Genomic DNA, 26846 nt, shown 5'->3' with positions numbered 1-26846 from the left:
ATTATTTTCTTTTTAGTCTTTCTGTTGTTTCTTTTCGTGTTATCGTCGTCGCTACGTCGCTGCTACTGTTTTTGTTGTTGTTATTGCTGTTGGTCTTGTTGTTGTTGTTGTTGTTGTTGTTGTTGTTGAGGTAAAAACTATATACTTTTATTGACGAGAAGCGACATCCGGTGTTATTTTTGGTTAATTAGTGATTTTTTTTTCTTTTCATCACAAATATCCGGCTTGGTAATTAGAGATTGATCAGGAATCGGGATGTTTGTTTGTATTTTCATCAACCGTGTGTGTGTGTGTGTGTGTGTGTGTGTGTGTGTGTGTGTGTGTGTGTGTGTGGGTTCGAATCACTTGAGGTAAAGTGATGAGATTAAATATCACGTAGGACAATATTATTTTTTCATTATTAATTGTACGCCTTTCACAACGGAGAGATGGAATGCAGGTGAGTGTCAATTTAATTAACGTGTCATCCTGTCATGGGCTTCTAGAGGCGTGTGTTACCAGGTGTTAGATCTTTTTTTATTTTTTTTTTCACTTGATCTATTTACTTATTTATTTATTTTTCATCTTATTTTTTTATTCAATATTTTTCTTTTTGTCACTCATTTGATTATTCTATCTTTCTATTTTTTTTTCTTTTTCCACTCATTTATGTATGTATTATTTGTTTACTCTGAGTGTTCGTCATGGAAAAATAAATATACGTGTGATGAAGTGATGGTTTCTGGCGTGCAGTGGCTATATAGATCCCCGCCTTGTGTCCAATCGGTGCCGGGACTCAAGAGACCCGCGCTGAGCATCACGACACACAAGGTGCATTGCGGCTGCCACAAAAATTACTGTGTAGGCTATTTTTCCCTGCGTCTCTTTTTCGCTTGCGTGTAAATGGACAGCAGGAAGAAATGTTTCACGATGGATGAATGGCAGCGGTAAATTCTCCTCCCAGCGCAGTGCAGCCCCGCCTTCTCCCTCCGCCCTGGCAGCTGCGGGTACACACACACACACACACACACACACACACACACACACACACACACACACACACACACACTGCGGCCCAGCTTGTGTTGTGTGGCTGGCCGGTGCTCCCATACGCAGTATTCGAATTCAAATGCATTCAGTCCAAAATTTGAAGTTATTCGTATTCGTATTGTTGAGAAGGAAAAGTTCACGCATTTGCACGTTTATTTGAATGCTGTGACTGTTAACCTTTTTTTTTTTTTTTTCCTTCTACTTTAAATACTTTTTTCTCTTTTTTTTACATATATATTTACTATATGTAATTTTATGCAGTATTATAAATTCTCACTTTTATCATTTGTAATTTCATATGTGTGTGTGTGTGTGTGTGTGTGTGTGTGTGTGTGTGTGTGTGTGTGTGTGTGTGTGTGTGTACTATCAAATCCTTTCAAAGCCGGGGATGAAGTAGTATTAGGCGAGTTCTGTCCGGTCACACACGCCGCCACACAGTCCATGGGAGAACAAAAGCGTTCGTCCCTTCGCTGGCGTGAATAGACGACCTCCCATCTCTGTGTTCTCTAACTCACGAGGCGGTAATTTTTTTTTTTTCTTTTTTTTTTTTATGTAAGAGGGCCTTTTTTTTTTTTTTTTTTTTTTTTTTTTTTTTTTTCTTCCTTATGTAGGAGGGGCAACCTGCCAAGGGCAACAAAAAACGTGTAGCAGCTGCAAACCCTCGTGCACTCACACCCTCCAGCAGCAAACTAGCCCGGGGTATGACACGCGGTGTTCAGATGACAGAAATTAGCTAGTGAATGATTGATAGATAAACAGACAGATTAAAAAGTGAATGGTAAGTCAGGAAAAAGAACACATCACAGATATTTCTGGCCTATGATCACATTGTTTATATCAGCACTGTATACTGTAATTGTAACGTTCAGGCAGTTAATACAATACACATCTCACTACGTAGTGTTACAGGTGTACCTTAATACTGGCTCATTCACGTTTCTAAGATTTTTTTGTCAAGTAACATTGAGCTGTCACGGCCTGCCGCTTGAGGCAGCTAATTTTCCCACCACTTCTGTGAAGCTCAAATTTTGTAGTTTGATTTCCTTCTTTGATTTACATACTTGCAGTAAATGTCATGATATGTGGTTCTACATAAAAGCAAATCTGTCCACAAACTTACTTTTTTTTGATATGCATTATGATGACACTTGAGATATGTTTTACTATAAATATAAGTGCATTCATGCCCCACTTCTAGTCTCGCTCATAATATAGTATATCCGAATATAGCTGCCTTATAATATGGATCTGAGCGGTACTTTCCTCCCTCGAAGATGATGTTTTGGCATCCAAAGGTTCACTTTCGAGAACGCTAAACAATATTCGTGAATGAGTAATGGTAAATATATTTCCCGTACATGTTTTAAATGCTGTAACTGTCATGGCTTGGTGAGCACAGCGCCGGAAGCACCAGCAGTTGACGCCATAAGACCGTTTCTTTTCTGTCCGGCGAGTGAATGGCTGCTGTGTGAAACTTAAAAGTGCAAGAAGTGTCACTGCTCTGCGCCGGGCCCTTGTATTTGCACACCATTAGCAAGGAGCAATGCAGGTCTTCTCCCTTACACATTCTGCACAGAAACCCGCTGACTTTATTATAAAGATGGTGAGAATTATATACCTGCACGGCTGTTTTACGTGTGCTACTGCTGCCAACGTTATTTTTTTATTTATTATTGTTATTATTTACTTTTATTTATTTATTTTCTTAGAATAATTGTGTAGAAATATTGATTATTTTTCTGAGACGATTTTTTTTTTTTTGTTTCCCCTTTCAGTACTTGAGAGAAAGCGAATACAAGTAAATTATAAAAGAAAACGAAACAATTATGGGTAGCTTAACTAATTTTCATTTAATATTTTGTCATGAATCAATGTGCGCTCCTCAAAGTTTCTCAGCGCACTTAAAAGGTACTGAGCAAAAAAGAAGGAAAACATTAAGTAACTACTGAAAATGTTTACAAATCACCATTATACTGAGTACCGCCATTCCACGCGACCAGGCAAAAGAATACAACACTAATTATAATCTGAGAATAAACCCGGACAGTTCAGCAAGTACAAAATAGAAGACTCATGAAATTTGAGAAGAGTATGAAACAAACGCCCTTGGATATATCCATTCAAGACAGGAAACTGGTGCAAGTCATATCAGAAGAAATTGTAAGAATATTCGATTTGATGGAATATTTTTAGTAAAGTAAACAGTGCAAGGAAAACAAAATATCCTACTGTTAATGGAGGGAAAGCTCCAAGTGTTAGAACTGGTAAGTTCTAAACACTTGGATTGGAAACCTGGAGTTCTCACTACGAAAGAGGAAAAGATGAGACCAAAAATTTTTGCTGGGTTTACCTGGAGGAAGACGGGCGGCGGACAGATATAAGTGGAGAAGGTTATATACGCCTTCCTCCTGCAGGGAAATGATAATGATGGTGATGATGATGAGGAGTCTTAAGTGTCTTGTGACCCCACGTGACTAATACTCTTAATACTCGTATATGCTCTATCAGGAACACCACGGCATGTTCGTGTCTTTCAGCATCCCCCTCGGCATTATCTGTCTGTCTATCGCCACTCAGATCCTCGAACTACGTGACTCCGATTCCCACCTTTGAGACCTCGCTGGGGATTAGTGAGGTTTGTCTTTAAACTGTCCTCCCATTGGCTAATTTCCCGGCGGCGATTTGCGAGCCAGGGAAGTATCGGGCGCTGGTGCTACTGGTTTCCCCGCCAGCGTGAGGGAGGGTGGTGTAGCAAGCACTGGGACTGACCAACTGGCTCTGAAGTAAGGACTGGTGTGAAGTATACGTAGGTAACATGATAAATGGGAATTATAACGCGATGGTGTTGTATGTCAGTCCTTCACTCGGTATTTACAGTGAAGGGAACAGATGTCGAGCCAGAGAAGATGAAAAAGGTTCAGCTGCATGGATTTCACGGGCGACGGTCTGCCCTCTGTCAGTCACCAGTCAGCCGAGCTATGGGTCTACGAGTACTGTGCTTGCTGTCCGTCTTTGTCGTCGCCACTTCTACCGCTGCTTCCCTCCTCGATAGTTCCCTCCTGCCTCTCACCGCTGAGGAAAGTACGTGGGGCGCTATGTCTCTGGTGGTGGAGATGGTGGTGGTGGTGGTAGTAAAGGGTTGTTGACCGATGGTGGCTTTCTGAAATCCTGCTTTGCTCCTTTTTCTTGAAGCTATAACCGGTAATGTGTTCATTGATTGCTAAAATACAGACTTTCATTGCCACTCACATGATGATAATGGTGTCTTGCTGTGCGCCTAATTAAACTATCAAGGTTTGTTTGACGTGAAATTAAAAATTAGGTTGAATATTTAAGAAAAAATAAGACAATATGCGCCATGAAAGCACCTATTGTAACTGATATTGCTACGCGTCTCTCTCTCTCTCTCTCTTCTCCTCTCTCTCTCTCTCTCTCCTCTCTCTCTCTCTCCTCTTCTCTCTCTCTCTCTCTCTCTCTCTCTCTCTCTCTCTCTCAGCTCTTGTTTCGTATTTGATAAGCAGTGGATTTCTCGCGGACATTGCATACATTCCAACTTTTCACTTTATTGCTTAGTGCATGAGGGGGAAGGGAGAGGACCTGGGGAGCAAAGTCTTTGTTATGCATTCAGTAATGGGTGGTAGTGATCTTATATGTATTGTAGATTATGATTTCAGAGTCGCTTTGCGGGAAGAAGTTAACGGTGGCGGCGTGCAAGATGAAGATGGGTTTGTGTGGGCCGCTAGATACGCTCCTGGCCCCGCTCATGGGCAACCCGCAGACCATCCTCTCCTGCCGCCAACACCTCAGCCGTCCCCCTCAAGGCGGACTTCTTTGCCTATCTCGGTAAGGAAGGAGAGTGAAGCAATTACAAGTGGTGTGATCGATGGATTTACAACCACACACACACCACACACACACACACAACACACACACACACACACACACACACACACACACACACACACACACTCCAGCTGGTAAAATTTTCTCTCTCTCGCTCTCTCTCCTCTCTCTCTCTCATCCTCTCTCCTCTCCTCTCTCTCTCTCTCTCTCTCTCTCTCTCTCTCTCTCTCTCTCTCTCTCTCTCTCTCTCTCTCTCTCTCTCTCTCTCTCTCTCTCTCTCTCTCTCTCTCTCTCTCTATATATATATATATATATATATATATATATATATATATATATATATATATATATATATATATATATATATATATATACACACTGCTGCGTCATAGGAGGAATAACCAGAGGTGTGTTTGGCTCCAGGAAAGGCCATGATAACAGGAGCGGTCGGCATGACACTCCCAAAGAAGCCCACTGGTGACCCCCCTCGCTGACCTCGCCATCAAGAAGGTGCATCCTCGGTAGCACAGGCTTGGTAAGTCCCGCCGGCTTATGTTATTCTGTTTGTCAGGTTTTTTTTTTTTTTTGTGTGTGTTTTTTTTTTCATTCTTTTCTCTATATTTTTCTAATCTTGCTATTTCGTATCTTCCTTTTTTTTAAGCTTGCTATCTTTTATCATTGTTAATCTTGCTATTTTTTTTTTTTTATCAGACTATTTTCTTCCAAGGGTAATACGTAATACTCCTTCAGATAGTGAATTTCGTAAGGGTGCTCCGTGACGCTGAACTTATCAGGGTGATAGGTTTTCTGAGAATTCTCTCTCTCTCTCTCTCTCTCTCTCTCTCTCTCTCCTCTCTCTCTCTCTCTCTCTCTCTCTCTCTCTCTCTCTCTCTCATCTCTCTCTCTCTCTCTCTCTCCTCTCTCTCTCTCTCTCACTATTTAAATTCTTTTCACCTTTTTTCTTGAAGCTTCCTCCATCTTCAATTTTCCAACACATCTTGCACATAAAAATTATCAACGAGTGACAATTCACCAGTGGTTTGTCCCCACAACACAGCTGGGTGACGACCTACAGCTGAACCGAACAACCATTGCGGCGCAGCTGGCCAATGTGTCACCCCCAAGCCTCGCTGCCGCCGTGGGCCTTGCTGTGAACACCTGCCCAGAGCCTCTGGAGCTGAAGGTGGAGGAATACCTTAAGTGTCTCAAGAAGTCCTGCATGGCGAGTATCCCAGACCTGACACCTCCGCCCTCTGTCGGCTTTTCCTAGGGCGATGGAAGTGCAACAGCCTACGGTGCATAACTGTTGTGGGAGTGTTGGAATGGTAAGGGAGTGTGCGTGATTCATCTAGTTAGTTTCTTTGTCATTACTCCCAGGCTGAAAACTGTCTCATGTATTCGACAATGTAGCAGACAGCAGAATTTGAAGTATATTGATGTTCTACTACAACGCTTCTCTCTCTCTCTCTCTCTCTCTCTCTCTCTCTCTCTCTCTCTCTCTCTCTCTCTCTCTCTCTCTCTCTCTCTCTCTCTCTCTCTCTCTCTCTCTCTCTCTCTCTCTCTCTCTCTCTCTCTCTCTCTCTCTCGTGTTCATCCGTGGAGCAAGATGGGAACATTATTGTAGAGAAACACTAATAAGCTCTCTCACCGCCGCAATGTTGCATATCTAGCTGTCTTCTACCGCTATTTTTTATGCTAACTGCTCTTCTGATCTTGCTAACTGCATGCCTCCCCTCCTCCCGCGGCCTCGCTGCACAAGACTTTCTTCTTTCTCTCACCCCTATTCTGTCCACCTCTCTAACGCAAGAGTTAACCAGTATTCTCAATCATTCATCTCTTTCTCTGGTAAACTCTAGAACTCCCTGCCTGCTTCTGTATTTCCACCTCCCTATGACTCTTGACTTCAAGAGGGAGGTTTCAAGACACTTATTCATCAAATTTTGACCACTGCTTTGGCCCTTTTATGGGACTGGCATTTCAGTGGGCATATTTTTTTATTGGATTTTTGTTGCCCTTTGCCAGTGTCCTTCTACATAGAAAAAAAAAAAAAACTACGTGACGGATAAGCTTCGCCTCCTCCCACGCAGCAGTGCAGATCAGATCCAGCTTCCCTCTCCCAGCACTGAGCCATCACATCCAGGAAGAGATGACTGGCAGTGAGGTGCAGGCCATTACATTGATCATAGTGGAGTGTACAGTGGAGTGCGTTGATGAGGTGGTGAGGGGAGGTGAGGATGGAAGAGTCTCTTCATCAACATGGCAGAGCAAACCACGCATACTTACGTACTTTATAATGTATGTGGTCTTTCTGTCATCAGATAAAAAGTTTGTGACTCTCTTGGTATCAAGGAAAATCCTTATTGTAATTAAGCACAATTAGGGATATTATGACTCGTTGTCTCAAGCGTTGACTTAGTGAGTGAAATGGAAATATAAAGTCTCTCTCTGTTTGACATAGTGTTAAATGTTAACTTCTATGTGTAGCAACGTATTGTGTCTACAAATACTGCTTAAGCAAACATTCTCTTGCTAGCCATATTATCATGTTATAAAGGATATACATATAGTGCAGTGTCCAGTCGCATATATGTGACTTCGTTTTATAAAGTTTTGAAAATAAAATATTACATTATAAGGACACCTGCCAGCCTTTAGCAAGTTCATAAAAATCTTCAACGATAATTTATTGGCAATAGTATATTTACATTTTCCTCCTAACAGTACATTCTCTCTCTCTCTCTCTCTCTCTCTCTCTCTCTCTCTCTCTCTCTCTCTCTCTCTCTCTCTCTCTCTCTCTCTCTCTCTCTCTCTCTCTCTCTCTCTCTCTCTCTCTCTCTCTCTCTCTCTCTCTCTCTCTCTCTCTCTCTCTCTCTCTCTCTCTCTCTGCGGGATGTGCTACCACTGACATCATAGGATCTCGCCGAAGTGTGACATGGCTTGCTCGTGTCACTCCGGGATGTGGCAGGCAGTGATCTTGCTTTTGATGACACAGTTAATGTCTTCCTGTGACCTCCAAACGTTGATTACAAATGTCATTATATTTTTTGTCTGTTAGTCTCACTTGTCCTTTGTGTAAATAATTAGAAATTGAGTACATCTTTCTTCAGCGTGAGACATAGAAAGGGGAAGCAGCGGCATGCGTGCGTACATGACACTCAGCAACAATGAAGTGGATATGAAATGTTCAGTGACAAAACGACGCTGACGTTTCCTTTCTCAACAAAAAGGTTACCAGCCAGGCGGATAGACACTAATGAAGTTATGTAAATGGGTGAATGGAGAGAGAGAGAGAGAGAGAGAGAGAGAGAGAGAGAGAGAGAGAGAGAGAGAGAGAGAGAGAGAGAGAGGGGAAGACAACCAGCTGAGTGACAGTGACGTAGCATTCGCCTTCCTCTATTATTGTCACCACACACACACACACATCATACAGTTTGGTTGCGGATCAGCCTATATATGCCGCCTCCTGTATCGGCGCCGCACTCACTTGCTCTTCTTTCTGTGTAATTATATGAGTAACACGCACGCAAGCATGCACGTGTGTATATTTAATTTAATTGGTAATCCTTTCATTCTGTCTATAAGAATAAAGTGGATTTTATTTTTCGTTTCACCGTTCGTTCTCTTCAATATTCATTTATTGCTTGCTGTATCTTTCAAATCAAGGAACACACTGTCTTTAAAAAGCTACGTACTTACGATTGACGAGGAACTCCTAATAAATAGATACTGGTTTTAGAGGAAGTTTTCAAGAACTTGGAATGGAAACTAAGATAAATGGAGAATGTGCAAACAATTTAGAATTTTCAGATGACAATGTTCTCATGAGTGAATTCACAAATAAACTGCAAATAAAAAGCTGTTATGTTAAATGTTAAATAGTTATGTGTTTGCCTTCTTTTCTTTTAAAAGAAGGCAAACACATAACTATTTAAGAATGAAACTATTTAAGAATGAAATTAGGTAAGTTTTGCTGAAGTGGAGAGCCGATAGAAATAAAAATAAATAAATAAAAAATGGGTGTCAGGCGAGGTCTTTATCCTGCAGAGGACATAAAGGTTGATAATTACACACACACACACACACACACACACACACACACACACACACACACAATATAGACCAAAGTGATATGATTAGTGTGGTCTCGGCACTAATCAACATGAAATGCTTTGTGTAGCATTATGACCACTGTTCGGTACGTAATGGTCTTTGATTTTATTATTTTACCCAGTGAAATTGACTTGCATCTCTTTAAACGCTGCATTAAATTCCTTGCTAATGACGTAGAAAATGTTGATTCTGTTTCCCAACGTAGAGAAGAGATGCCACTTTATCATCGCTTTTTACTTGGCATTCTGTGTGGGTCACCTGTTCAGAAATGTTCTTTCTAAAACTCTCTCTCTCTCTCTCTCTCTCTCTCTCTCTCTCTCTCTCTCTCTCTCTCTCACCAGCAGCACCATGCATGACTGGTTTGTGCTGTTCTTCCCCAAGGAGAGACGCGGCAACTGAACCAAGCAGGGCTCCCCCAACTTTTCAGTAGTTTCCTAGTTGCAGTCTCCCATCATGCGTGAGTGAGTTCACACCCGAGAGACGCGCAGAGGGAGGCTGACAGTCAGTGGATTATCCCGTACAGTACGAGGAGTGCTGTAGCTGTTGTGGTGACGGTGTTTTTGCAATAGGAAGTGCTTTAACATGTTAAGACGGCGGATCCTCACCCTTCTGGGTCTCCTGGCTCTCCTCCCCATGGCAGGTACGTACATCACATGGTGTCACTGTTGCCAGACGTAGGCTCAGCATATTTATTTCCTGTTAAATCATCATGCATAAATGTCAAACCACGTAATGTTCACATTTAAGGAAAAGGGTATTCTTTGCAACGCTGTGAATTACGAGTATGTCAAGTGGTGAAATTAATCAATGAAGAAATTAAGAATACCACTCTCGTACGTGATTGATCATAAATTTTATGGTACCTAGTGACATTTTTATTTTCAGTTCATGATGCTTCATAACGTTTCACTTGTATCGAGAAATGTTCTATGACATTACGATCTGTAGCAGTAGTGCACCCGTACTTGTAGGAAGGACAGGATGTTTTCATAAAACCGGATGTTTCACCAGCTTTATCAGCCAGTGCCATTGAAGTAGTCTTGTTTTAGGTACAGGTGTTCTAGGATGTGTTGAATAGCATATTGCTCTAAACGTTAGACGTGTATTTATATAATTTATTCATTTCATATATATGTATATATATATATATATATATATATATATATATATATATATATATATATATATATATATATATATATATATATATATATATATATATATATATATATATATATATATATATATATATATATATATATATATATATATTTAGTTTTTACTTTTCCTTGAGTGTCTTGAGGCAGCCCGACAAGCAGGATCTGGGAAAACCAGAGAGTGACGTTACTCTCCAGGAACATGATTACAGGACTGGGAAGGTGAAATAGAGGTGATGCTTGATTTGGTATCAGTAATATAGGATTATTGAAAATCTACACCACGTCACCACCTCGTTTTCCTTCATACTACAAGAAAGAATGCCTTCCATTGGCTTATTAACAACAACAACAACAATAATAATAATAATAATAATAATAATAATAACAATAATAATAATAACAATTTATTATTATTAATATTATTATAAGATAAGAATTTTGGAAAAGCTCATGGCTCAGATTGGCAAGTAAGGAGCGGTACCGTTAGTACTTTTTTATACGTTTTCCAGTCAGTTCTTCATCCAGTATACAATTTCTGATTTCCAAGTATTCTCTTCGGAGATATTCAAATCGTAGTTAGCAGCCGCGTGTCAAATATTCTGTACCGCAGATATATAGGTGTGTTCACCTTTTCTTGGCCTGTTCATGGTATGCCTCGGTATGCGTTACTTAAACCTCGACGGGGTATTTTCAAGAACGAGGAAACGCTGCCAGTACTGGAGTGGATCGAGAGCGTCTTTCACCACAAAATGGTAAAAGGAATGGGTAATAAGAGGAAAGGTGTCACTTAGCCCCAGCGCTCACTGGCTGAATCTTTTTATTCTGCTGTCTTCCTTAACTTTGGATATGCTTTCAAAGATTTTTATGATTCTTAGAAGCTCAGATGCACTAGTTTAGTTATTTATTTATTTGTGTGTATGCTCGTTCATTTATTAATTTATTCACCCATACAACAATTTCACATCTTAAATACAAAATTATATGGTGCCACAAGAATTGGTTCACCTAGTTACTATTCCTTTATTTATGGCAAAAAAATCTTCAGGGAAATTAAACACATCAGATTTTACGAGTATGACGCAGTAAGCATCTTATTATGAACACAATCACGAGGCGGTTTGCTCTTCCTTTAAACATTTTCTTTATCATTTCAAAATTAATAAGAAGCGCCTTTAATGTAGTAAGTAGTGACGGCATGCACCGAGACCTTGGCTGGGGATTTCCAGGGCAAGAGCATCCATTCACCCATGATAGCTGGACCACGTCTGCTCACTAGATGATGTATATGAGAGAAACTTTCATCAAAGAGAGTATATGTGTCAGATCATTTATGGACGTGCATTCATCCCGATATCCTTCCTCCCTTCTTTCTAATGTAGGAAACAACATCCACAGACAAATTCGTCTTCAAAACATTGCATCCCAGTTCAAACTCAAAGTTATACATCCCTTCAGTTTCACCTGCATCATCGCCATGAGGAGAAAACAGATGCATATATAAAATTGATAACTTTTCTGGTCTCACAAAACCAAGAGACAAAACAGAATGGCTAAATTTGCCATTTCAAAGGTAATTCCTGCATTGTTCGACATATCTTTTGATGATGTAAGTTTTCAAATGTTATCAGTCAAGCATATGCAGTCGATTTCATCTTTGTGTGCCTATGCAATCAAAATGTATCATCTCCAAGTGTGTGTGTGTGTGTGTTGCCTGGGTGTGAGGTCGCCAGTGATCACGTCCCATGTCCGCCACTCCACAGACCACAAGTAACAGGTGGAAGGAAAACATTACTTAGTGAGAGATGACTCTCTCGGCTTTCAAATTATCCTGCTGTACCATGCGAAAATATGTTTCTACTAGCAAGTGTCGAGAAGAAAATAAATAAATAATGAAAACAAGAAAAATGTTCAAGGATGTCCGTTTTGTCTCAATTTTTCGATGGGGTTGCGCATGAGAAAAAATAATATATATATATATATATATATATATATATATATATATATATATATATATATATATATATATATATATATATATATATATATATATATATATATAAGGTGACCTCTCCCCCCTTGTATTCTTCAGTTCCCACCAGGGAGGAGCTGTACCCATTTTAAGAACCACTGATCTAGGCTCCCGAAGTGAAGGCGGTTGATTTTCTTTTATTCCATAAGGATATACTTCCATAGGGAAAGAAAAGATCATCTAACCTGCTTCCCTAGGTGAAGGCTTTTTTTTTTTTTTTTTACGGAATGCCTCCTTTAGGGCATATATATATATATATATATATATATATATATATATATATATATATATATATATATATATATATATATATATATATATATATATATATATATATATATATATATATATATATATATATATATATATTCTGAGACTGAGGGTCAATAAAGTGACTCTTAATTAGTATAACTTTTCCCCACAGTTGTTATTTGAGGTTATTTTAGAGCTAATTTTACAAATACTCAACCACACTAAAAATCACCATCCATCACACACCCCTCCAGCCTCCCAGTGCCAGGTAGGGCAAGTGCCATGTGGTAACCTCTGCGGCAATGCCTGTGACGGGACGGTGGACTGCCTAGACCGGTCTGATGAAACATATGAGCTCTGTTCCAAAAAAGTGTGCAACAGGTAAGACCCTATTAATCTTGACAGAACTATTACTTGCCCAACAAATTTTTCAGTAGTCCAAGACATAATTTTCCTCTAAAGACAGTAATTTTTTGAGTCCTAGTGTAAGAACTTTTGGTGTTGACCATAATAACCCATAAGATTCTTTAAAGTTGCATTATATAAGATAGTCAATGAAGTGTGATTATAGCCTGTATGTGTCCAAAGTAACTAATTTACATGCCATTTGTGATACAACACATAATGTGAATATTTTTCACATGTGGTTACTGAATTCTGCTCAAAATATATGAAATTATTGTTAATTTCATTACATATTTTCATGCCACACATAAGAATGCAACTTTATTGAATGCCACCATATAAAAGTAAATTATTCTCTCAGCTGTGAGAGGTTTCTGAGTCAGTAAATTGTTGTTTCATTTCCTACAGTTTGCTAAGCACAGGCCCTGTCTTTGGAAGAGTTCTTTTAATGATAGTTTTTAGACCTGTAATTGAATTCTCTTTTCACAACTCAAAGGTAAAAAGACAAATGAGAATGTTCCAAGAGATATTAATGGTATTGTTGTGGATCAGGTTTCATTATTTTACAAAGCAAACTTTGCACTCCATGAGAAGCTTGATGCTTCCTACATGAATGCATAAGGATATTATCTTTAAATACAATTTACTTCTTTTTGTCTTGTTTTTCCTTCCTGAATAACACCTTATTTATGAGGGAAAAGCTCATTATGTTTAAAAAATATATATATATATATTTCAGTAATGACACAAACCTTGGAACTGGAAATTTTGAAGACATCTTCGACTTTAATCCCCCAAAGTTCCAGTGTGCCTATGGTGGCTGCATCAGGGAAATGTTTGTGTGCAACGGCCATCCAGACTGCTGGGACAATTCAGATGAAACACCTGAACTGTGTTCCTCCAAACAGTAATTTTTGCAACCTAGTATTTATTAAGATGTTTTCAGACTGCAATATCTGGGATAGAACTCTGATGATATATAACTTACCTAAGTAAATACAATGATTGTACAAATTTTCATTTTTCAGATGCACAAGGCGAGAGTTCAGATGTGACTATGGTGCTTGTATCAGGAAAACTTGGTCATGCAATGGCAATTACAACTGCCTTGACAAGTCTGATGAAACAGAAAAGCACTGCAAATCTAAACGATGTCGCTCTTCACAGTTTAAGTGTGCTTATGGAGCATGCATACCAGCAGTAAGATATTTAGTTTTGTAAAGGAATTATCTTGGATGTATTACTGAAACTTGATTAACATTTGCCTTGTTCTAAATATCTAAGAAACTGCATACCCGCACAAAGAGTATTGTTAGCCCTCACTGCTTTCCACTTTACCCATCATGATATATATATATATATATATATATATATATATATATATATATATATATATATATATATATATATATATATATATATATATATATATATATATATATATATATATATATATATATTTCCATGTCCTCACTGGCCTTCAGCCTTGGAAGGTTTATAGACCTAATGGGGTCTCTCTTATTGTTCTCCAAAACTGCCTCCATGCTTGCATTTTGCCTAGTCAAGCTCTTCCAAGTCTGTCTGTCAACATCTACCTTTCCTTCATGGTGGGAGTTTGCGTATATTCAGCCTGTTCTTAAGAATGGTGACTGCTCTGATCCCTCCAACTACTGTCCTATTGCTTTACTTTTCTGCCTCTCTAAAGTTTTGAATCTATCCTCAACAGAAAGATTCTTAAACATCTCTCAGTTCACAACCTTATATCTGATCACCATTACGGGTATTGTCATGGCTGCTCTACTAGTGATTTTCTGGCTTTCCTTACTGAGTCTTGGTCATCCTTTTTTTTTAGGAATTTTGGTGAAACTTTTACTGTTGCTGTAGCCATATCAAAGTATTTGATAGAGTCTGGTACAAAGCTTTGATTTCCAAACTACCCTCCTACGACTTCTATCCTTCTCACTGTAATTTTATCTCAGTTTTCCTTTCTGACTGTTCTATTACTGCTGTGATAGATAGTTTAGGTTGCCCTTGGTCACTGCCCCTATCACATGAAAAAAAAAAATGAGGGTATGCAGTACATCATTAGATATTTCTTTTCATATTTGACATAATTTTATAAGCAACTAAATCACTGACTTCTTTCTGTAGAGTGAGAGATGTGATGGATCACCAGACTGTGTTGACAGTTCAGATGAGTCGGAGAAGGAATGTGGTGTGGGCCACACTACCAAACCTTCTGTCACTGTTACACAGCCTCCTACCCCAACACCACCCAAACCTCCAGTAGTCATCACACCACAAACACCCCAGCCACCTGGGAAGCCAGGTACTATATCATTTGATGGAGGATCAACTTCACCTCCAGACTGGTGCTTGGCACAAGGCCTATGTTCCTGCCCGAAGCCTAATGAACATTTTTGTGTGCCGTGTGAAAACACACTGAGTTGCTCTGTTCTAGGTTAGTAGTTTATTTTTTGCCTTTTTCTTCCTTATTTTCTGCAACAGTTCCAATTTCCATTATACATAAGAGTGAAAGCTTTGAAGATAAGAGACTAAGCTTCTTGATTTCGTGTTCATAGGTTTTGTTTACATGTATTACAACAATCCTTAATTTTCAATGGACTATGATATAATAGACAGATCTTTCAATATTATTTTTTTTTTTTTTTTCCAGGTGATGGATCAGTGTGCAGCATCAAGCCAGCAGGAGGACCTTTTGCCAATGTGAAGGTGGAGGTGCTGACCTGTGGCATCAGACCAGTTGTGTGCGTAGAAGGCTACCTTTTCTTATTTCACTGACCGGCAAGACATGACACATATCTTATAGAACTTTCTTTTCTTATTCTAATGACTGGCATAATAGACAGGGTTGTAGCAGGCTCTGTATTTCCATTTTATTAACTGACATAACAAAAGATGAACATTATGAGAAGCTGTAAAAAACCAGCAAGCCTACACATGACAGTCTTTAAATAAAACTAAATCTCCATGGCCATCTTTTACCCATATCCATGAATTTCTCTGACCCTCTCTTAAAGCTCCCTGTTGACTCTACAGTACACTAACAACCTAATTACCATTTCTATACCAATCATCTACCACTGTGTTAAAGAATAAATTTCTTCCTATCTCCTTTTTAAGTCCAATTTTATCTATCTTGAATCTGTTGCATTTTATTCATTGCCATGACAGACATTTTATGCTTTGTTACTTTCTTAATCAAATGTTCGATGATATTGTAACTTGGATGCATTTTTGTCCTTAGGGTAAATATGCACAAAACAGTGGTCATGATTTCATGTGAGTGATGGCTCTAAGAAGGTGCATGGCCATGTGCAATCTACAGAAAGTGCCTTGGATTTAGTTCTTTTATTTAGAGTGTAAGGCATGTGAATGTGCAAAAGATGTAATGAAATTAGAGGTAAGTTGCATAATAGTGTATGAATATGTGCAATATGTAGGGGTAAGATGGGAGAGGTAGGTAAGAGCAGATTAGCTTTAATAATGAGTTCATTGAGTGTGTAGATGATTGAGTTTTTTTAATTTGTTCAGGAAATGTGAGTCTTAATGTAGCAGTGAGAAGTGGATGTGGATGGCAGAAGTTACAGGAACTACTGTCTTGAATCACACTTATTAGATTGTCTCCTAGATCTAAGAGGCACTAGTGGGTGGTTGATGTGAAGAGTGAAATGCTGTATGCTAGGGACTTCTGGGCAGTGAAAAAGGATGATAACTGGATGAGGATCAGGATGGTTACATAAATGCATAGCACAAAAGATAAATGAATAAGAGTACATGATGGCAAACTACCATTAGGTGAAGATGGCCAACATATACAGGGTATATGTTGGCCTTCAAAATTATGGTCATCATCATTATAATTACTAGTTACCACCAAATCTAAATGCATCACTATTTTATGGAAAATTCTGTTATTTGGAATCTTATTTGATATATTCTGCCAATAGATTGATCAAATAATTATCTACTTACTGTAAAATCCCTCTTATCCGGCATTCGAGTATCCGGCAGCTTCAAGTATCCGGCACATTTTTCCCCGAGCCTTAAAATCAATAAAAAAATCAATGTGTACTCATAAAATCGATTAAAATTCCCGCGTGAGGCATACTTTGTCCCCTCGCCACCAGAGCGCACTGCTTCGCGCCATCCACAGCCCACTGCACTGTGTTTACTCAGTGACTCAGTCCCGCGTGTGCACAGTTTATCGCCTGACACCTTCATCATGCCTAAAGTTGTAGAAAAGAGGAAGCGTGTTGTGCTTACACTTAAGCAGCTGATCAGATCAGCTGCTGATTAAGATCAGCTGATCTTTGTTATGGTAAGATGCGTGTGTAGGGTGGTGATTGTGGACATAATTTCACTTCTATTCAAGTATCCGGCAATATTCAAGTATCCGGCATGTCGGCGGTCCCGTTGATGCCGGATAAGAGGGATTTTACTGTATTTATTTATTTATTTATTTATTTATTTATTTATTTATTTATTTATTTATTTATTTATTTACCCATGCTTATGTTTGTATTCTGTATATTTTGTAATTGTTTAGACTTAATGAGTGACTCTTAACCTTTTAGTGTCAGTATCACCTTGGGAACTTACACAATTTTCTCATATCATCTGTCAAAAGCTGAAAGAAGTGAAAATTTATCAGTGAAACAAAACTAGCTCAAAAGTGTAATTTACTCCATTACTGAACCAAAATAATGTAAATTTCTCTTAGCTAACAGTATGACTGCATAATACAAAGGGACACATTTTTAGTAGCTGTGTTGCTTTCATCAATAATGATACTAAAACAAGGTTCTTTTTTTGAAGTGCCACACAAGTCATTGCTTGCATTCAGACAGTTCCTGTTCTTGATGTGGAGGAACATTATGCACATTAAAACATCTCTCAAATTCCAATGGGATTCTGTCATTGGGCTGCAGCTCAACAGGATCATCTTTTAAGACATCACTATCATCCAAGCAATCAATGTGCAAAAGAAATGGATCTTGTATCCATATTTGTGTCACAGTAATCTCTCCATGGTAAAAGTATCCTTTGAAGGACTAAATTTGCTCTTGCAAGTGCTTCTTCACTTCAGTCACAATGGGCAGTTCTTGTGTTTTCAGGAAATGTCTGGGCCATTCAACTATTCAAATTATCTTTGCACCTGACCATTTTTGTAGTCCCCTTATACACAGTATACATCATTGAAATAGCCAACACATTTTGTACCCCTAGGTTTGATGTTTCATATTTCCTTTGGGTGCAGGTACCCAAGGTTAAGAACCACTGCTTTGGACTTTATGATGTAGAATATACAGTGGGATCATGCATTTGGTGTGTTCCAATTTGGCTACTTTGTGGTCAACAGGAAAACATTCAAACTTTAGGACACAAATTAATCAAAGAGGACAGGTTTCAAGTACCACTGAACATTTTATGGCTTCAACTATTTGGATGGCAATTACATCTTTACAAAATTATTTTGGCACCAAGTGTGCAATCCCACCATTCATACATTATATAAGAGTAGATATAATTTACTTACGTATGTGTTAATACACAACTATGTTTTGTTGCGGTATTGTAATGACCATTTAATTCTGTTCACATTTATAGGTAATCTTGTAAACCACATACTTCAATTATATCATTCTTATGTACAATGGACTGGTTTTATGAATGTTCCCTAATGCCCTGAAAGAATGAAGTTTGGATAATTGCATATATATTTTCCACTTTCCAGGTCTCTTGCTGGATTTGTGCGAAATCATGAGTGAGTAATATTTCAATGAAGTTTTAAGATTTTAAGATAATTAAGAAAAAGCAGCTCATAGAGTTCCTAGAACTTTAATAGTTTCTAGAAACTTTTGTGAAAGTCTAAACCTTTACATAGTTAAGTGCTGCATTCCAAAAAAAAAACTTATTCTCTCTCATAGTTTATATCTATAGTGGTTCCCTTCTCCTCACCAGATTTTTTTAGGTCTGTTTCCTGAAAGTTTTTATTTCTGAGTTTTGTGCTTCTTGTGAAAGGAAGGCAGTACAGTTGTTTTAAAGTAATGTAATGAGTTTTCAGAATCTTGTTTAGTAGGTTAATTTTCTTCTAGAACTCTGTTATGGCCATTCCCTTTTAGAAATTCTTAAAAAACAGTAAACTGATTGACCACTTGAAAATAATACATGCATATATTCATGAAGGTATAATATAATAAAAAAAATAAAAAAAATACATTTTATTTTTCTGTGTTATCTCAATAGCTTAGGTTTTTAGAAGTTTTAAAGATAGTTTTTGATCTCAAAACTCATTAGTACTCTTACACACTTTTACTCTTAACTATCTCTTATAAATATTAGTAATTATGAATGTGCATCTCAGCAGTTCAATTTTCTTTATATCCAGATTAAATAACTGAACCCCACTTTGTACTCAGCGCATCCTTCTGCGGATCATCGGAAGGAGTCCCATTAGAGAGTGTGGTTCTAGCTGACTGTTGGGGCCAAATTATCCTTGCTCAATGTCATGCTAATGGCATGTGGCACAGCTACCGTGGTGGAGCCAATGCCTCACCACCATCACCATCTCTCTGTCAGTTTCAGGAAGTTAATTCTCCAGGTAGGTGATTTCATATATGAAAAGTTGCTTATTTATAACCTCATATTGTTAGAATAGATATTGATTCTTTGGGCTTCTAGCCAGCTGTCAACTCTTGCTATTGAGCTAGCTTCTCCTTTACCTCCTGTATTAGGTAATTCATACAAGTATAGAATTTTTTCAGCATACAGTAGAACCTTAGTTCACATCACAAACAAATTTGTTCACGAACTTATTTTGCAGACAAATTTTAGCTTGGTTCATGAACAATGCTTTAGGGTATGAACACACATTACCAACAGTCCATGGAACCTTGTGCTCAGTTGTGCATTGGCATGCTTGGTATAAACATTGTTTATGAGAGTGCTCTGTTCAAAACATTACTTTTTTTTTCTTTTTCCCCCTTTTTTGTGTTATTCTAGCCCCATCATGCTAACCAAGAAGGAGAAAAGTGTTAGATGTCACCACTGGCACAGTCTTTTGGCCCAAAGAGCCTGGATTATTCTTAAAATTATTGTAAATTATGGTACATTACCAGTAACAAACACATATGGGGGAGGCTGGGTTACAAAAGACAAAAATTCACTATATCCAGAGAGAGAGATAGAGAGAGAGAGATTCAACTGATTATGAAACTGTGTACATAATCATTAACTGCATTTATATATATTCAGGAGGGTGAAGACATGTAAGTTAAGGTTGAAAAAACTTTTTATTCTTCTTTACCCTTCTTTCAATCTCACTGTTCCTTCCATCCAGTGTGTGGTCAGCGGCCAAGGTACATAAGACCACCAGGGAGAACCATTCACCTCAAAGCACAGCCCCAATGGCCCTGGATGGTTGGTCTCAAGAAGGAGGGAGATTACTTCTGCACTGCCACCATCATCAATCCTTACTACCTCCTTACAGCTGGTCACTGTATTACCAGGTTTGTTATTACCTACTGACAGTAGCAGACAAAGTATGAAAATCATCTACAAATTTACTGTTGACCCAATAATACCTCATAGTATAAATGTGTATTTTCAGCTGTATAAATTATTACATCAATACCTTGACATGATTGAAAGGGAAAAATAAGGATGTGTAGTAAATATCTTATAGTATATACACTTGCTGCCTAAGAACTATTGTTTATTTGAGATGTATTATGTTACTGAATTGCATCATTTTGATAGTCAACATTCTGACTAACATCATCCCTAAGATAAATCATCTTGTTGACACTAACAACATGTAGGTAACTTGGATTAGTTCTAAAGTTGTCTAGTCATTTTTGTGTTTGTCACATATTATGTGGCAGTATCTTTACTTGCACTAAAGAGCAACCACTAGCCAGCAGCTATTATGGTGTAAAAAGCTACTTACCTGTCCCTCTTTCCTGACTTCTCTGAAATCTGGTGGCCTCATGCTGTTTTGGGAAACTTTTCTATCATATGAAGCATTGATATTCTTAACTGAAACCTTCTATGTTTATTATTCTGTAGTAGTATTATCTCTTTAGGGAATGTGGGACAAATGCCTGCTGACATATACCTTTAGCTTTCCTTCCACTTCGCTATTCTTCATTGGGATATCTTGGTTATTCTTCATTGGGATATCTTGGTTATCATTGCAGTACAGAAACCTAAAGATTGTAGGAATTAATTTGTTTCTGAAAAACAACATGAGGCAAGAAATGTTAACACTGAAGATACTAGTCAAAGAATTTGATCTCATGATCATCTGGAGATCACAAATATTAGGTGGAGCATTTATTCATAAAATCAGAAGTGTTTCTTATAGATCAAAAGGTTTTCTCTGCCCTCATACTTGTGGTTACAGCTATACAAATTACTACAGATTTATAAGCTGGTTTATTAACCAGCTTATAAATCTGCAGCTATTTTGTTAAGATGTATAATTTTTAGTATATATGGTGAATATCTACAGTTCACGAGAAACGAATCAATTGGTGGACCCACGTGACGTGAAGGTGCAGCGAGTCAATGCTGAAGGGAAAATCGTACAAGTTCGTGTAAGTTTCATTGTCTTACCTAACCAATTTGCTGTCTCCCTCTAATGTATGTACTACAGTATGTGTTAGATTATTTTTATAGTTTTCAACTCTCTTAACATGTTTATTCTCTACAGATCTCTCAAATACACCTGTACCCACAATATGTCCCCGGCAATCGACCATCTCATGATGTGGCATTGGTGCGCATGGAAAATGAAATTAACTTTTCTCATCAAGTTTTTCCTGCATGTGTCCATACAGAACAGTTCCCACAGATGGAAATTGCCGCAGTGAGTAAAGTTACCATGAAGCATTTTATAATATATTATTTTGAGAGAAGTACTGATATTCAGACATCAAGATACTGTAAAATATGCAGAAAATATAAATTCATCTTCAGAAGATAAATTGTTATCAGAAATGATACTAGTCTATTATTACTGTTCATCATACTGAGTATGTATTTTTTATAGTTATGAAATACATGTAATTTAGCTAACAGCAAATAACCTACCTTAAATATGAAGTAATGTATCTCTCATCTGTGACATCATCATGGAACACTTGTGCATTATTCCTCACAGGAGATATATGGGATGTGTCATAATTGATTTCTCTGACTTGCAATAACCTGTAAATCAGTTGGTCTGCATAAAAGTTATAGTCATCATTACACTTGTGAGCTTTTAAGAGCAAATTCTATTTGTCTAAATAAACTGCAACCGTATAGAAAAAAAATATGTTGGTTCCAGGACATCATTCATTGTAGCATTTGTTCATTATAATATCCATGGAAAAAAGTATATTTAAGGACAATATGTTCTAATTTAATGACCAGTACTAAACATATCTTCTAGTACAACCCAATGACAGAAAAAGCATAAGATTCAACAAAAATTCACTAATCTTAGTATTGATCAATAGGGTTACATTAACTGAAAGATATCTTGTTTTCCCCAGAGAGAGCCATTTGTCAAGGAAATTTTTCATGATACTGGAGTAGCAACAAGTACTCAAGACCTAAAAAGTTATGATTATATGAAAAAAAATAAATAATTGTCCATACATGCATTATACATATATATTATCCATTTGTACAGCACTTTTTATAATCCAGTCCGAGGCAGGTTTCTTGCAAACATAATTAATGAATTTATACTAAATTTGCTTGGTCAACAAGAATTATAGATACAATTCACATGTTATGATTTAGAATGGTACTTTAGAGAAATAACTGAAGGTAAATGTGAATGGCATTTTTTATAAAACATACATATTCTCTTAGAAGAAACTGTTGTTGGTTCCAAGGTTATTGTATGCTATAATGGTAAAACTTTGTTCCTTCTCAGACATTCAACAGAACAATTAATGAATATGAGTGGGAGATGATATTGCAGCAGCATGATCCTCGATGTCACTCCCCACAAGACCGCTGTGCTGTCACCCTGGGAATTGATGCACAGCAGTTCTGTGCCATTGATACAGGTAATGCTATAAGCATCTGATCCTATCAGTTTGGTTTGGCATTTCCATTAGCTCCACAAGTGTCACCCAAAAGCTATATCTGGTAATTCTAAAGAGGAAGCATAAGACTAAACAGCAAAGTTAAATATTTTTTTTCATACACTGCATATAAATAACTTGATTGTGGCTACCTAATTTTGTCATTTTGCATCCTACAGGATTTCTCAGGTATCTGCCAGAAGGATCTTCAGGTGGTCCCTACATGGTCAATATTGGAAGTGATATTGAGGAACGCTGGGTTGTTGCCGGCATAGTATCTTCTTCCTACCGGCAAACCTCTTGTACACGACCCTTCACAATTTTCACTTCCATTACATCGTACTGGCCTTGGATTTCAAAGTGTGTACATGAAGGGATTTGTGGTTGATTTAGATAACTGATGTTTGTAATATTGTATATTGTCTTCTATTTATGAGGTGCAAGCAGCTTTGTATGTTACTGTTATGTCTGAGGGTCTTAATTGTAGCTGGAAATTCCACTTTTTTCATACAGCATAAAAGTAAGTAGATCATGAAGTGTGGCCTCATATCTGCTCAAGTTCAAGCAAAAACAGGGCTGTATGGTGGTGTGAGTGAGAGGTTGATTGATATATGACTATGACTTTGAAAGTCTTTCTTAATTTTGAGCATATAACTGACAGTAGGCTCCCATTAGTCAGCTGTGTCAGATACATTGCCTCATTGGGCACCTGGCAAAATGTCTTTAAAATATACCTATTTACATACTTTTGGCTGTTGTGTGGATCCATCACAAAATTCTTGATTTTTATTCTTCTTTGAGCTTGAAGAATGGTTGTGGATTAAAAATGTGTGATATTTACAAGCTGTAGAATTAATGAAAATAATAAGAATTTTAGCAAATGAGTGAGTTCTGCAACATAAGTTCATGTTTACATTCTATGTAATTTTTATGAAGTACACAATGAACCCCCAATGATAGGGTTATGTTTTGCAAGGATCTTGCATAGGAAGGCATATATTATGAACCTGTCTTTACATTAAGTATATACCAAGCTTTGGAAGCTGATAAATCTTCATTCCATTCTTTTCTCTAATAAGAGTATATTAATGCTGAAACCCCATATTATTGTTATATGCATATAAAATGTGATATAATTTGTTAGTCCCTCTCTCTGATACATTACTTTGTGAGGATTAGATGCAAAGTGGTTAAATGCTCAGAGTGCAACCTCTATCAATAAAATGATGTTGCTTGAGTCCCAAAAAACTTTGGTTGTGAGTGAATTTGTGCAAGATATGGTAACATCTATTCCTATACTTGAAACAAGGCAATTTCCTTCAAGTGGCCTGATGAGGTGGAGCTGGAGTTGTATTTTCAGTTGAAACCTCGAGAGGCTGAGTTAGTGTTGATTATACCAGCTTGTGTCATGCCTCCCATTGCTTTTCACTCATATAAGGACAATTTTTCTTGTATATGAAAAATTCTGTTTAGATGTAAAAATTTTAATCCTTGAAATCACGTGGAATGAAATCCTTGTGGATTGTCACTAGAAACAAATGCAGAGTGTAAGAGAAAAAACTCTTCCAAATATGAAGGTACAGTGGGTCCGTGGTGTATGATGTCCTCAACCTACAGCATTTCAGGGTTATGTCACCATCTCCCATAAATTTATTAAGAAAGTCTTGTTCCATCATTCACAGCTTTGTTTACATTCACCAGTTGTACGTCATATTGGATTGTGCTACATTTGCTTTCTTTCATTTGTGTTATCTTTTTGAGAACTTTTTGCCCTTCATTATGGCCCCCAAGCTTAAGTTGGACTTTTGATGGCAATGCTTCAATGAAAAGGAAAGCCATCTCCATGGAAGTGAAATTAGATATAAAGAAATGCTTGGAAAAGAGCAAAACACCAACAAACATTGGCTGGTTGCTTGGCCTAAGTTGTATTACTGTCTCGACAATCATCAGTGATAAACCACCTCCAACTTCCTCCCCTCAGTAGCCTAGTGTAAACTTGTCTCTTCCCCCTTTGCAGTGCCCATTGTGCAAGCCAACCAAAGGAGTAAAGGTAAGGAATTGTTCTCTTTTTTTAATTATTTATTTATTTTTTTACTGTACAGTGTCTTTATGTCCTAGATTATGATTTTACCACTATGTTAGCGTAGGTGAGTGACATAGGTACTTATGAGTTCCAACTTATGGTGTAGATCACATTACATCACGCTGTAGGAACAGAATTCTGACATAAGTCAAGGACCCCCTGTATTAAAATTTTAAAGAAGAATGCAAAATAACAAATTTTGATATGAAAATTATGGCAAGCACCCAAGTTGGGTTATGTTAATAGGACTTTCCTCTTATTTTCATTTTTTATGTATGTACACATTGAGAAATTCTCTCTCTCTCTCTCTCTCTCTCTCTCTCTCTCTCTCTCTCTCTCTCTCTCTCTCTCTCTCTCTCTCTCTCTCTCTCTCTCTCTCTCTCTCTCTCTCTCTCTCTCTCTCTCTCTCTCTCTCTCTCTCTCTCTCTCTCTCTCCTCTTCTCTTCTCTTCTCTTTCACACACACACACACACACACACACACACACACTTTTTGGATAAAGAAATTATGAAAAAAATTATAACAAGCATGATACAACAAATTGGAATACACAGCAGTAGTTTGGGCTCCACATAAAAAAAAAAGATATGGAGAAACTCGGAAGATACAGAGTGACAAAGATGGTACCAGAATTGAAAGACTTAAGACCAGATAACAATGTACAGATTAGTAAACAATAAACAGAAATTACTTGCTAATACAGATGGAGGAAGAAGAGAGACATAGGAGGGGGCATGGAAAGAAAATAAAGAAGAGCAGATGTTCAAAGTTACATCAAGAAATACAGCTTCCCGTACTGAACTATTGAAATCCAGAATGATTTGAAGGAAAAGGTGGTTGCAACAAACAGTGTACACATGTTTAAAGAGAAACCAGATAAATAGGGATATGGAGACAGGACAAAATGAGCTTTGGCTTGTGCCCTGTACAATACAGCTAGGTAAAATACTTATAAGAATGTAATATAATGGCACTTTGGCTGAGATTCTTAAACTTTCATAACCAGCTTTTTGTTCATGTATTAGCTCAATCATAAATCAGTCTTTCTTACAAAGATTATTTGGTAAAAGATGAAAGTAACCATTAATTGCTACTCATTGATGATAATTTGATAGAGAACTGCTGGTTAGTGTCAGTTTTAAGTAACTGTACTCTCAAAAGTATTTGAATGAATAATGTTTAAGTGACTGACTAGTCTTGCTTTCTTTACCCTCATGCATATCAGTTATTTGGATGCAGGTTATTATGCTCTTTAGTTATTCCTAGATTTAAGTAGAGCTTTTGATATTGTTTATGATGATATTAAAATTGCAGATTTGTGACAAGATTTATTGTACCTAAGTGGCTAAAAAGCTGTAATATATATATATATATATATATATATATATATATATATATATATATATATATATATATATATATATATATATATATATATATATATATCAGAGAGAGAGAGCAGGGGGAGGATACCGACTCATTGCATAACCCTGAAATACATGGCATGGGAGAATACGAGATGATTTAATGCTATGATCAGGTGTCCAAGGTACAGAAAAGGTTGAAGAACAGAGTTATAGTATTATGAACAAAAACACTAATGGATAAAACTAATCATTGTGGTATGTCAGACATAGGTAGTTTGTTCTTTGTATGTATATACCCAAGAGTTTGCTTCACTAAATACAAAATATTGAAATCTACTTTACACACACACACACACACACACACACACACACACACACACATTCACACACACACACGAAGACAGGACAAAATGAGCTTTGGCTCGTGCTCTGTACAATGCAACTAGGTAACTACAAACTCGT

The 26846-nt window shown here is 37.5% G+C and overlaps 1 protein-coding gene across 2 annotated transcripts; it reads left to right on the top strand.

Moving 5' to 3' along the window:
• The first annotated feature begins 9374 nt into the window (after positions 1-9374).
• On the top strand, positions 9375-26336 carry LOC135101359 (uncharacterized). Of its 2 annotated transcripts, XR_010269234.1 has the most exons (14): positions 9375-9622; positions 12678-12804; positions 13568-13735; positions 13857-14028; positions 14980-15289; positions 15506-15596; positions 18587-18616; positions 19272-19453; positions 20192-20360; positions 21365-21449; positions 21566-21721; positions 22781-22916; positions 23114-24984; positions 25721-26336. XR_010269234.1 is itself a non-coding variant. In XM_064005236.1 (13 exons), the coding sequence occupies exons 1-13, from the start codon at positions 9565-9567 to the stop codon at positions 23320-23322; spliced, it is 1893 nt and encodes a 630-aa protein (XP_063861306.1). In that variant the 5' UTR covers positions 9375-9564; the 3' UTR covers positions 23323-26336. The 2 variants fall into 2 exon arrangements, 1 of the variants encoding a protein (XP_063861306.1); XM_064005236.1 differs by having other exon boundaries at positions 23114-26336.
• Positions 26337-26846: the final 510 nt, after the last annotated feature.

This window comes from Scylla paramamosain, chromosome 6 (assembly GCF_035594125.1).
Source record: "Scylla paramamosain isolate STU-SP2022 chromosome 6, ASM3559412v1, whole genome shotgun sequence".
Lineage (NCBI taxonomy): Eukaryota > Metazoa > Arthropoda > Malacostraca > Decapoda > Portunidae > Scylla > Scylla paramamosain.
The sequence above is the reverse complement of the archived record's forward strand: the minus strand, read 5'-3'. Positions and strand labels throughout refer to the sequence as shown.

What these genes read in the sequence shown, in the direction of transcription:
- LOC135101359 (XM_064005236.1), top strand. Translation starts at nt 9,565, where the DNA reads ATGTTAAGACGGCGGATCCTCACCCTTCTGGGTCTCCTGGCTCTCCTC. An exon ending in TGTGGCATCAGACCAGTTGT is followed by an intron (nt 15,597 to 18,586) that starts GTGCGTAGAAGG and finishes TCCACTTTCCAG; the next exon opens with GTCTCTTGCTGGATTTGTGC. An exon ending in TCAGGAAGTTAATTCTCCAG is followed by an intron (nt 19,454 to 20,191) that starts GTAGGTGATTTC and finishes CCTTCCATCCAG; the next exon opens with TGTGTGGTCAGCGGCCAAGG.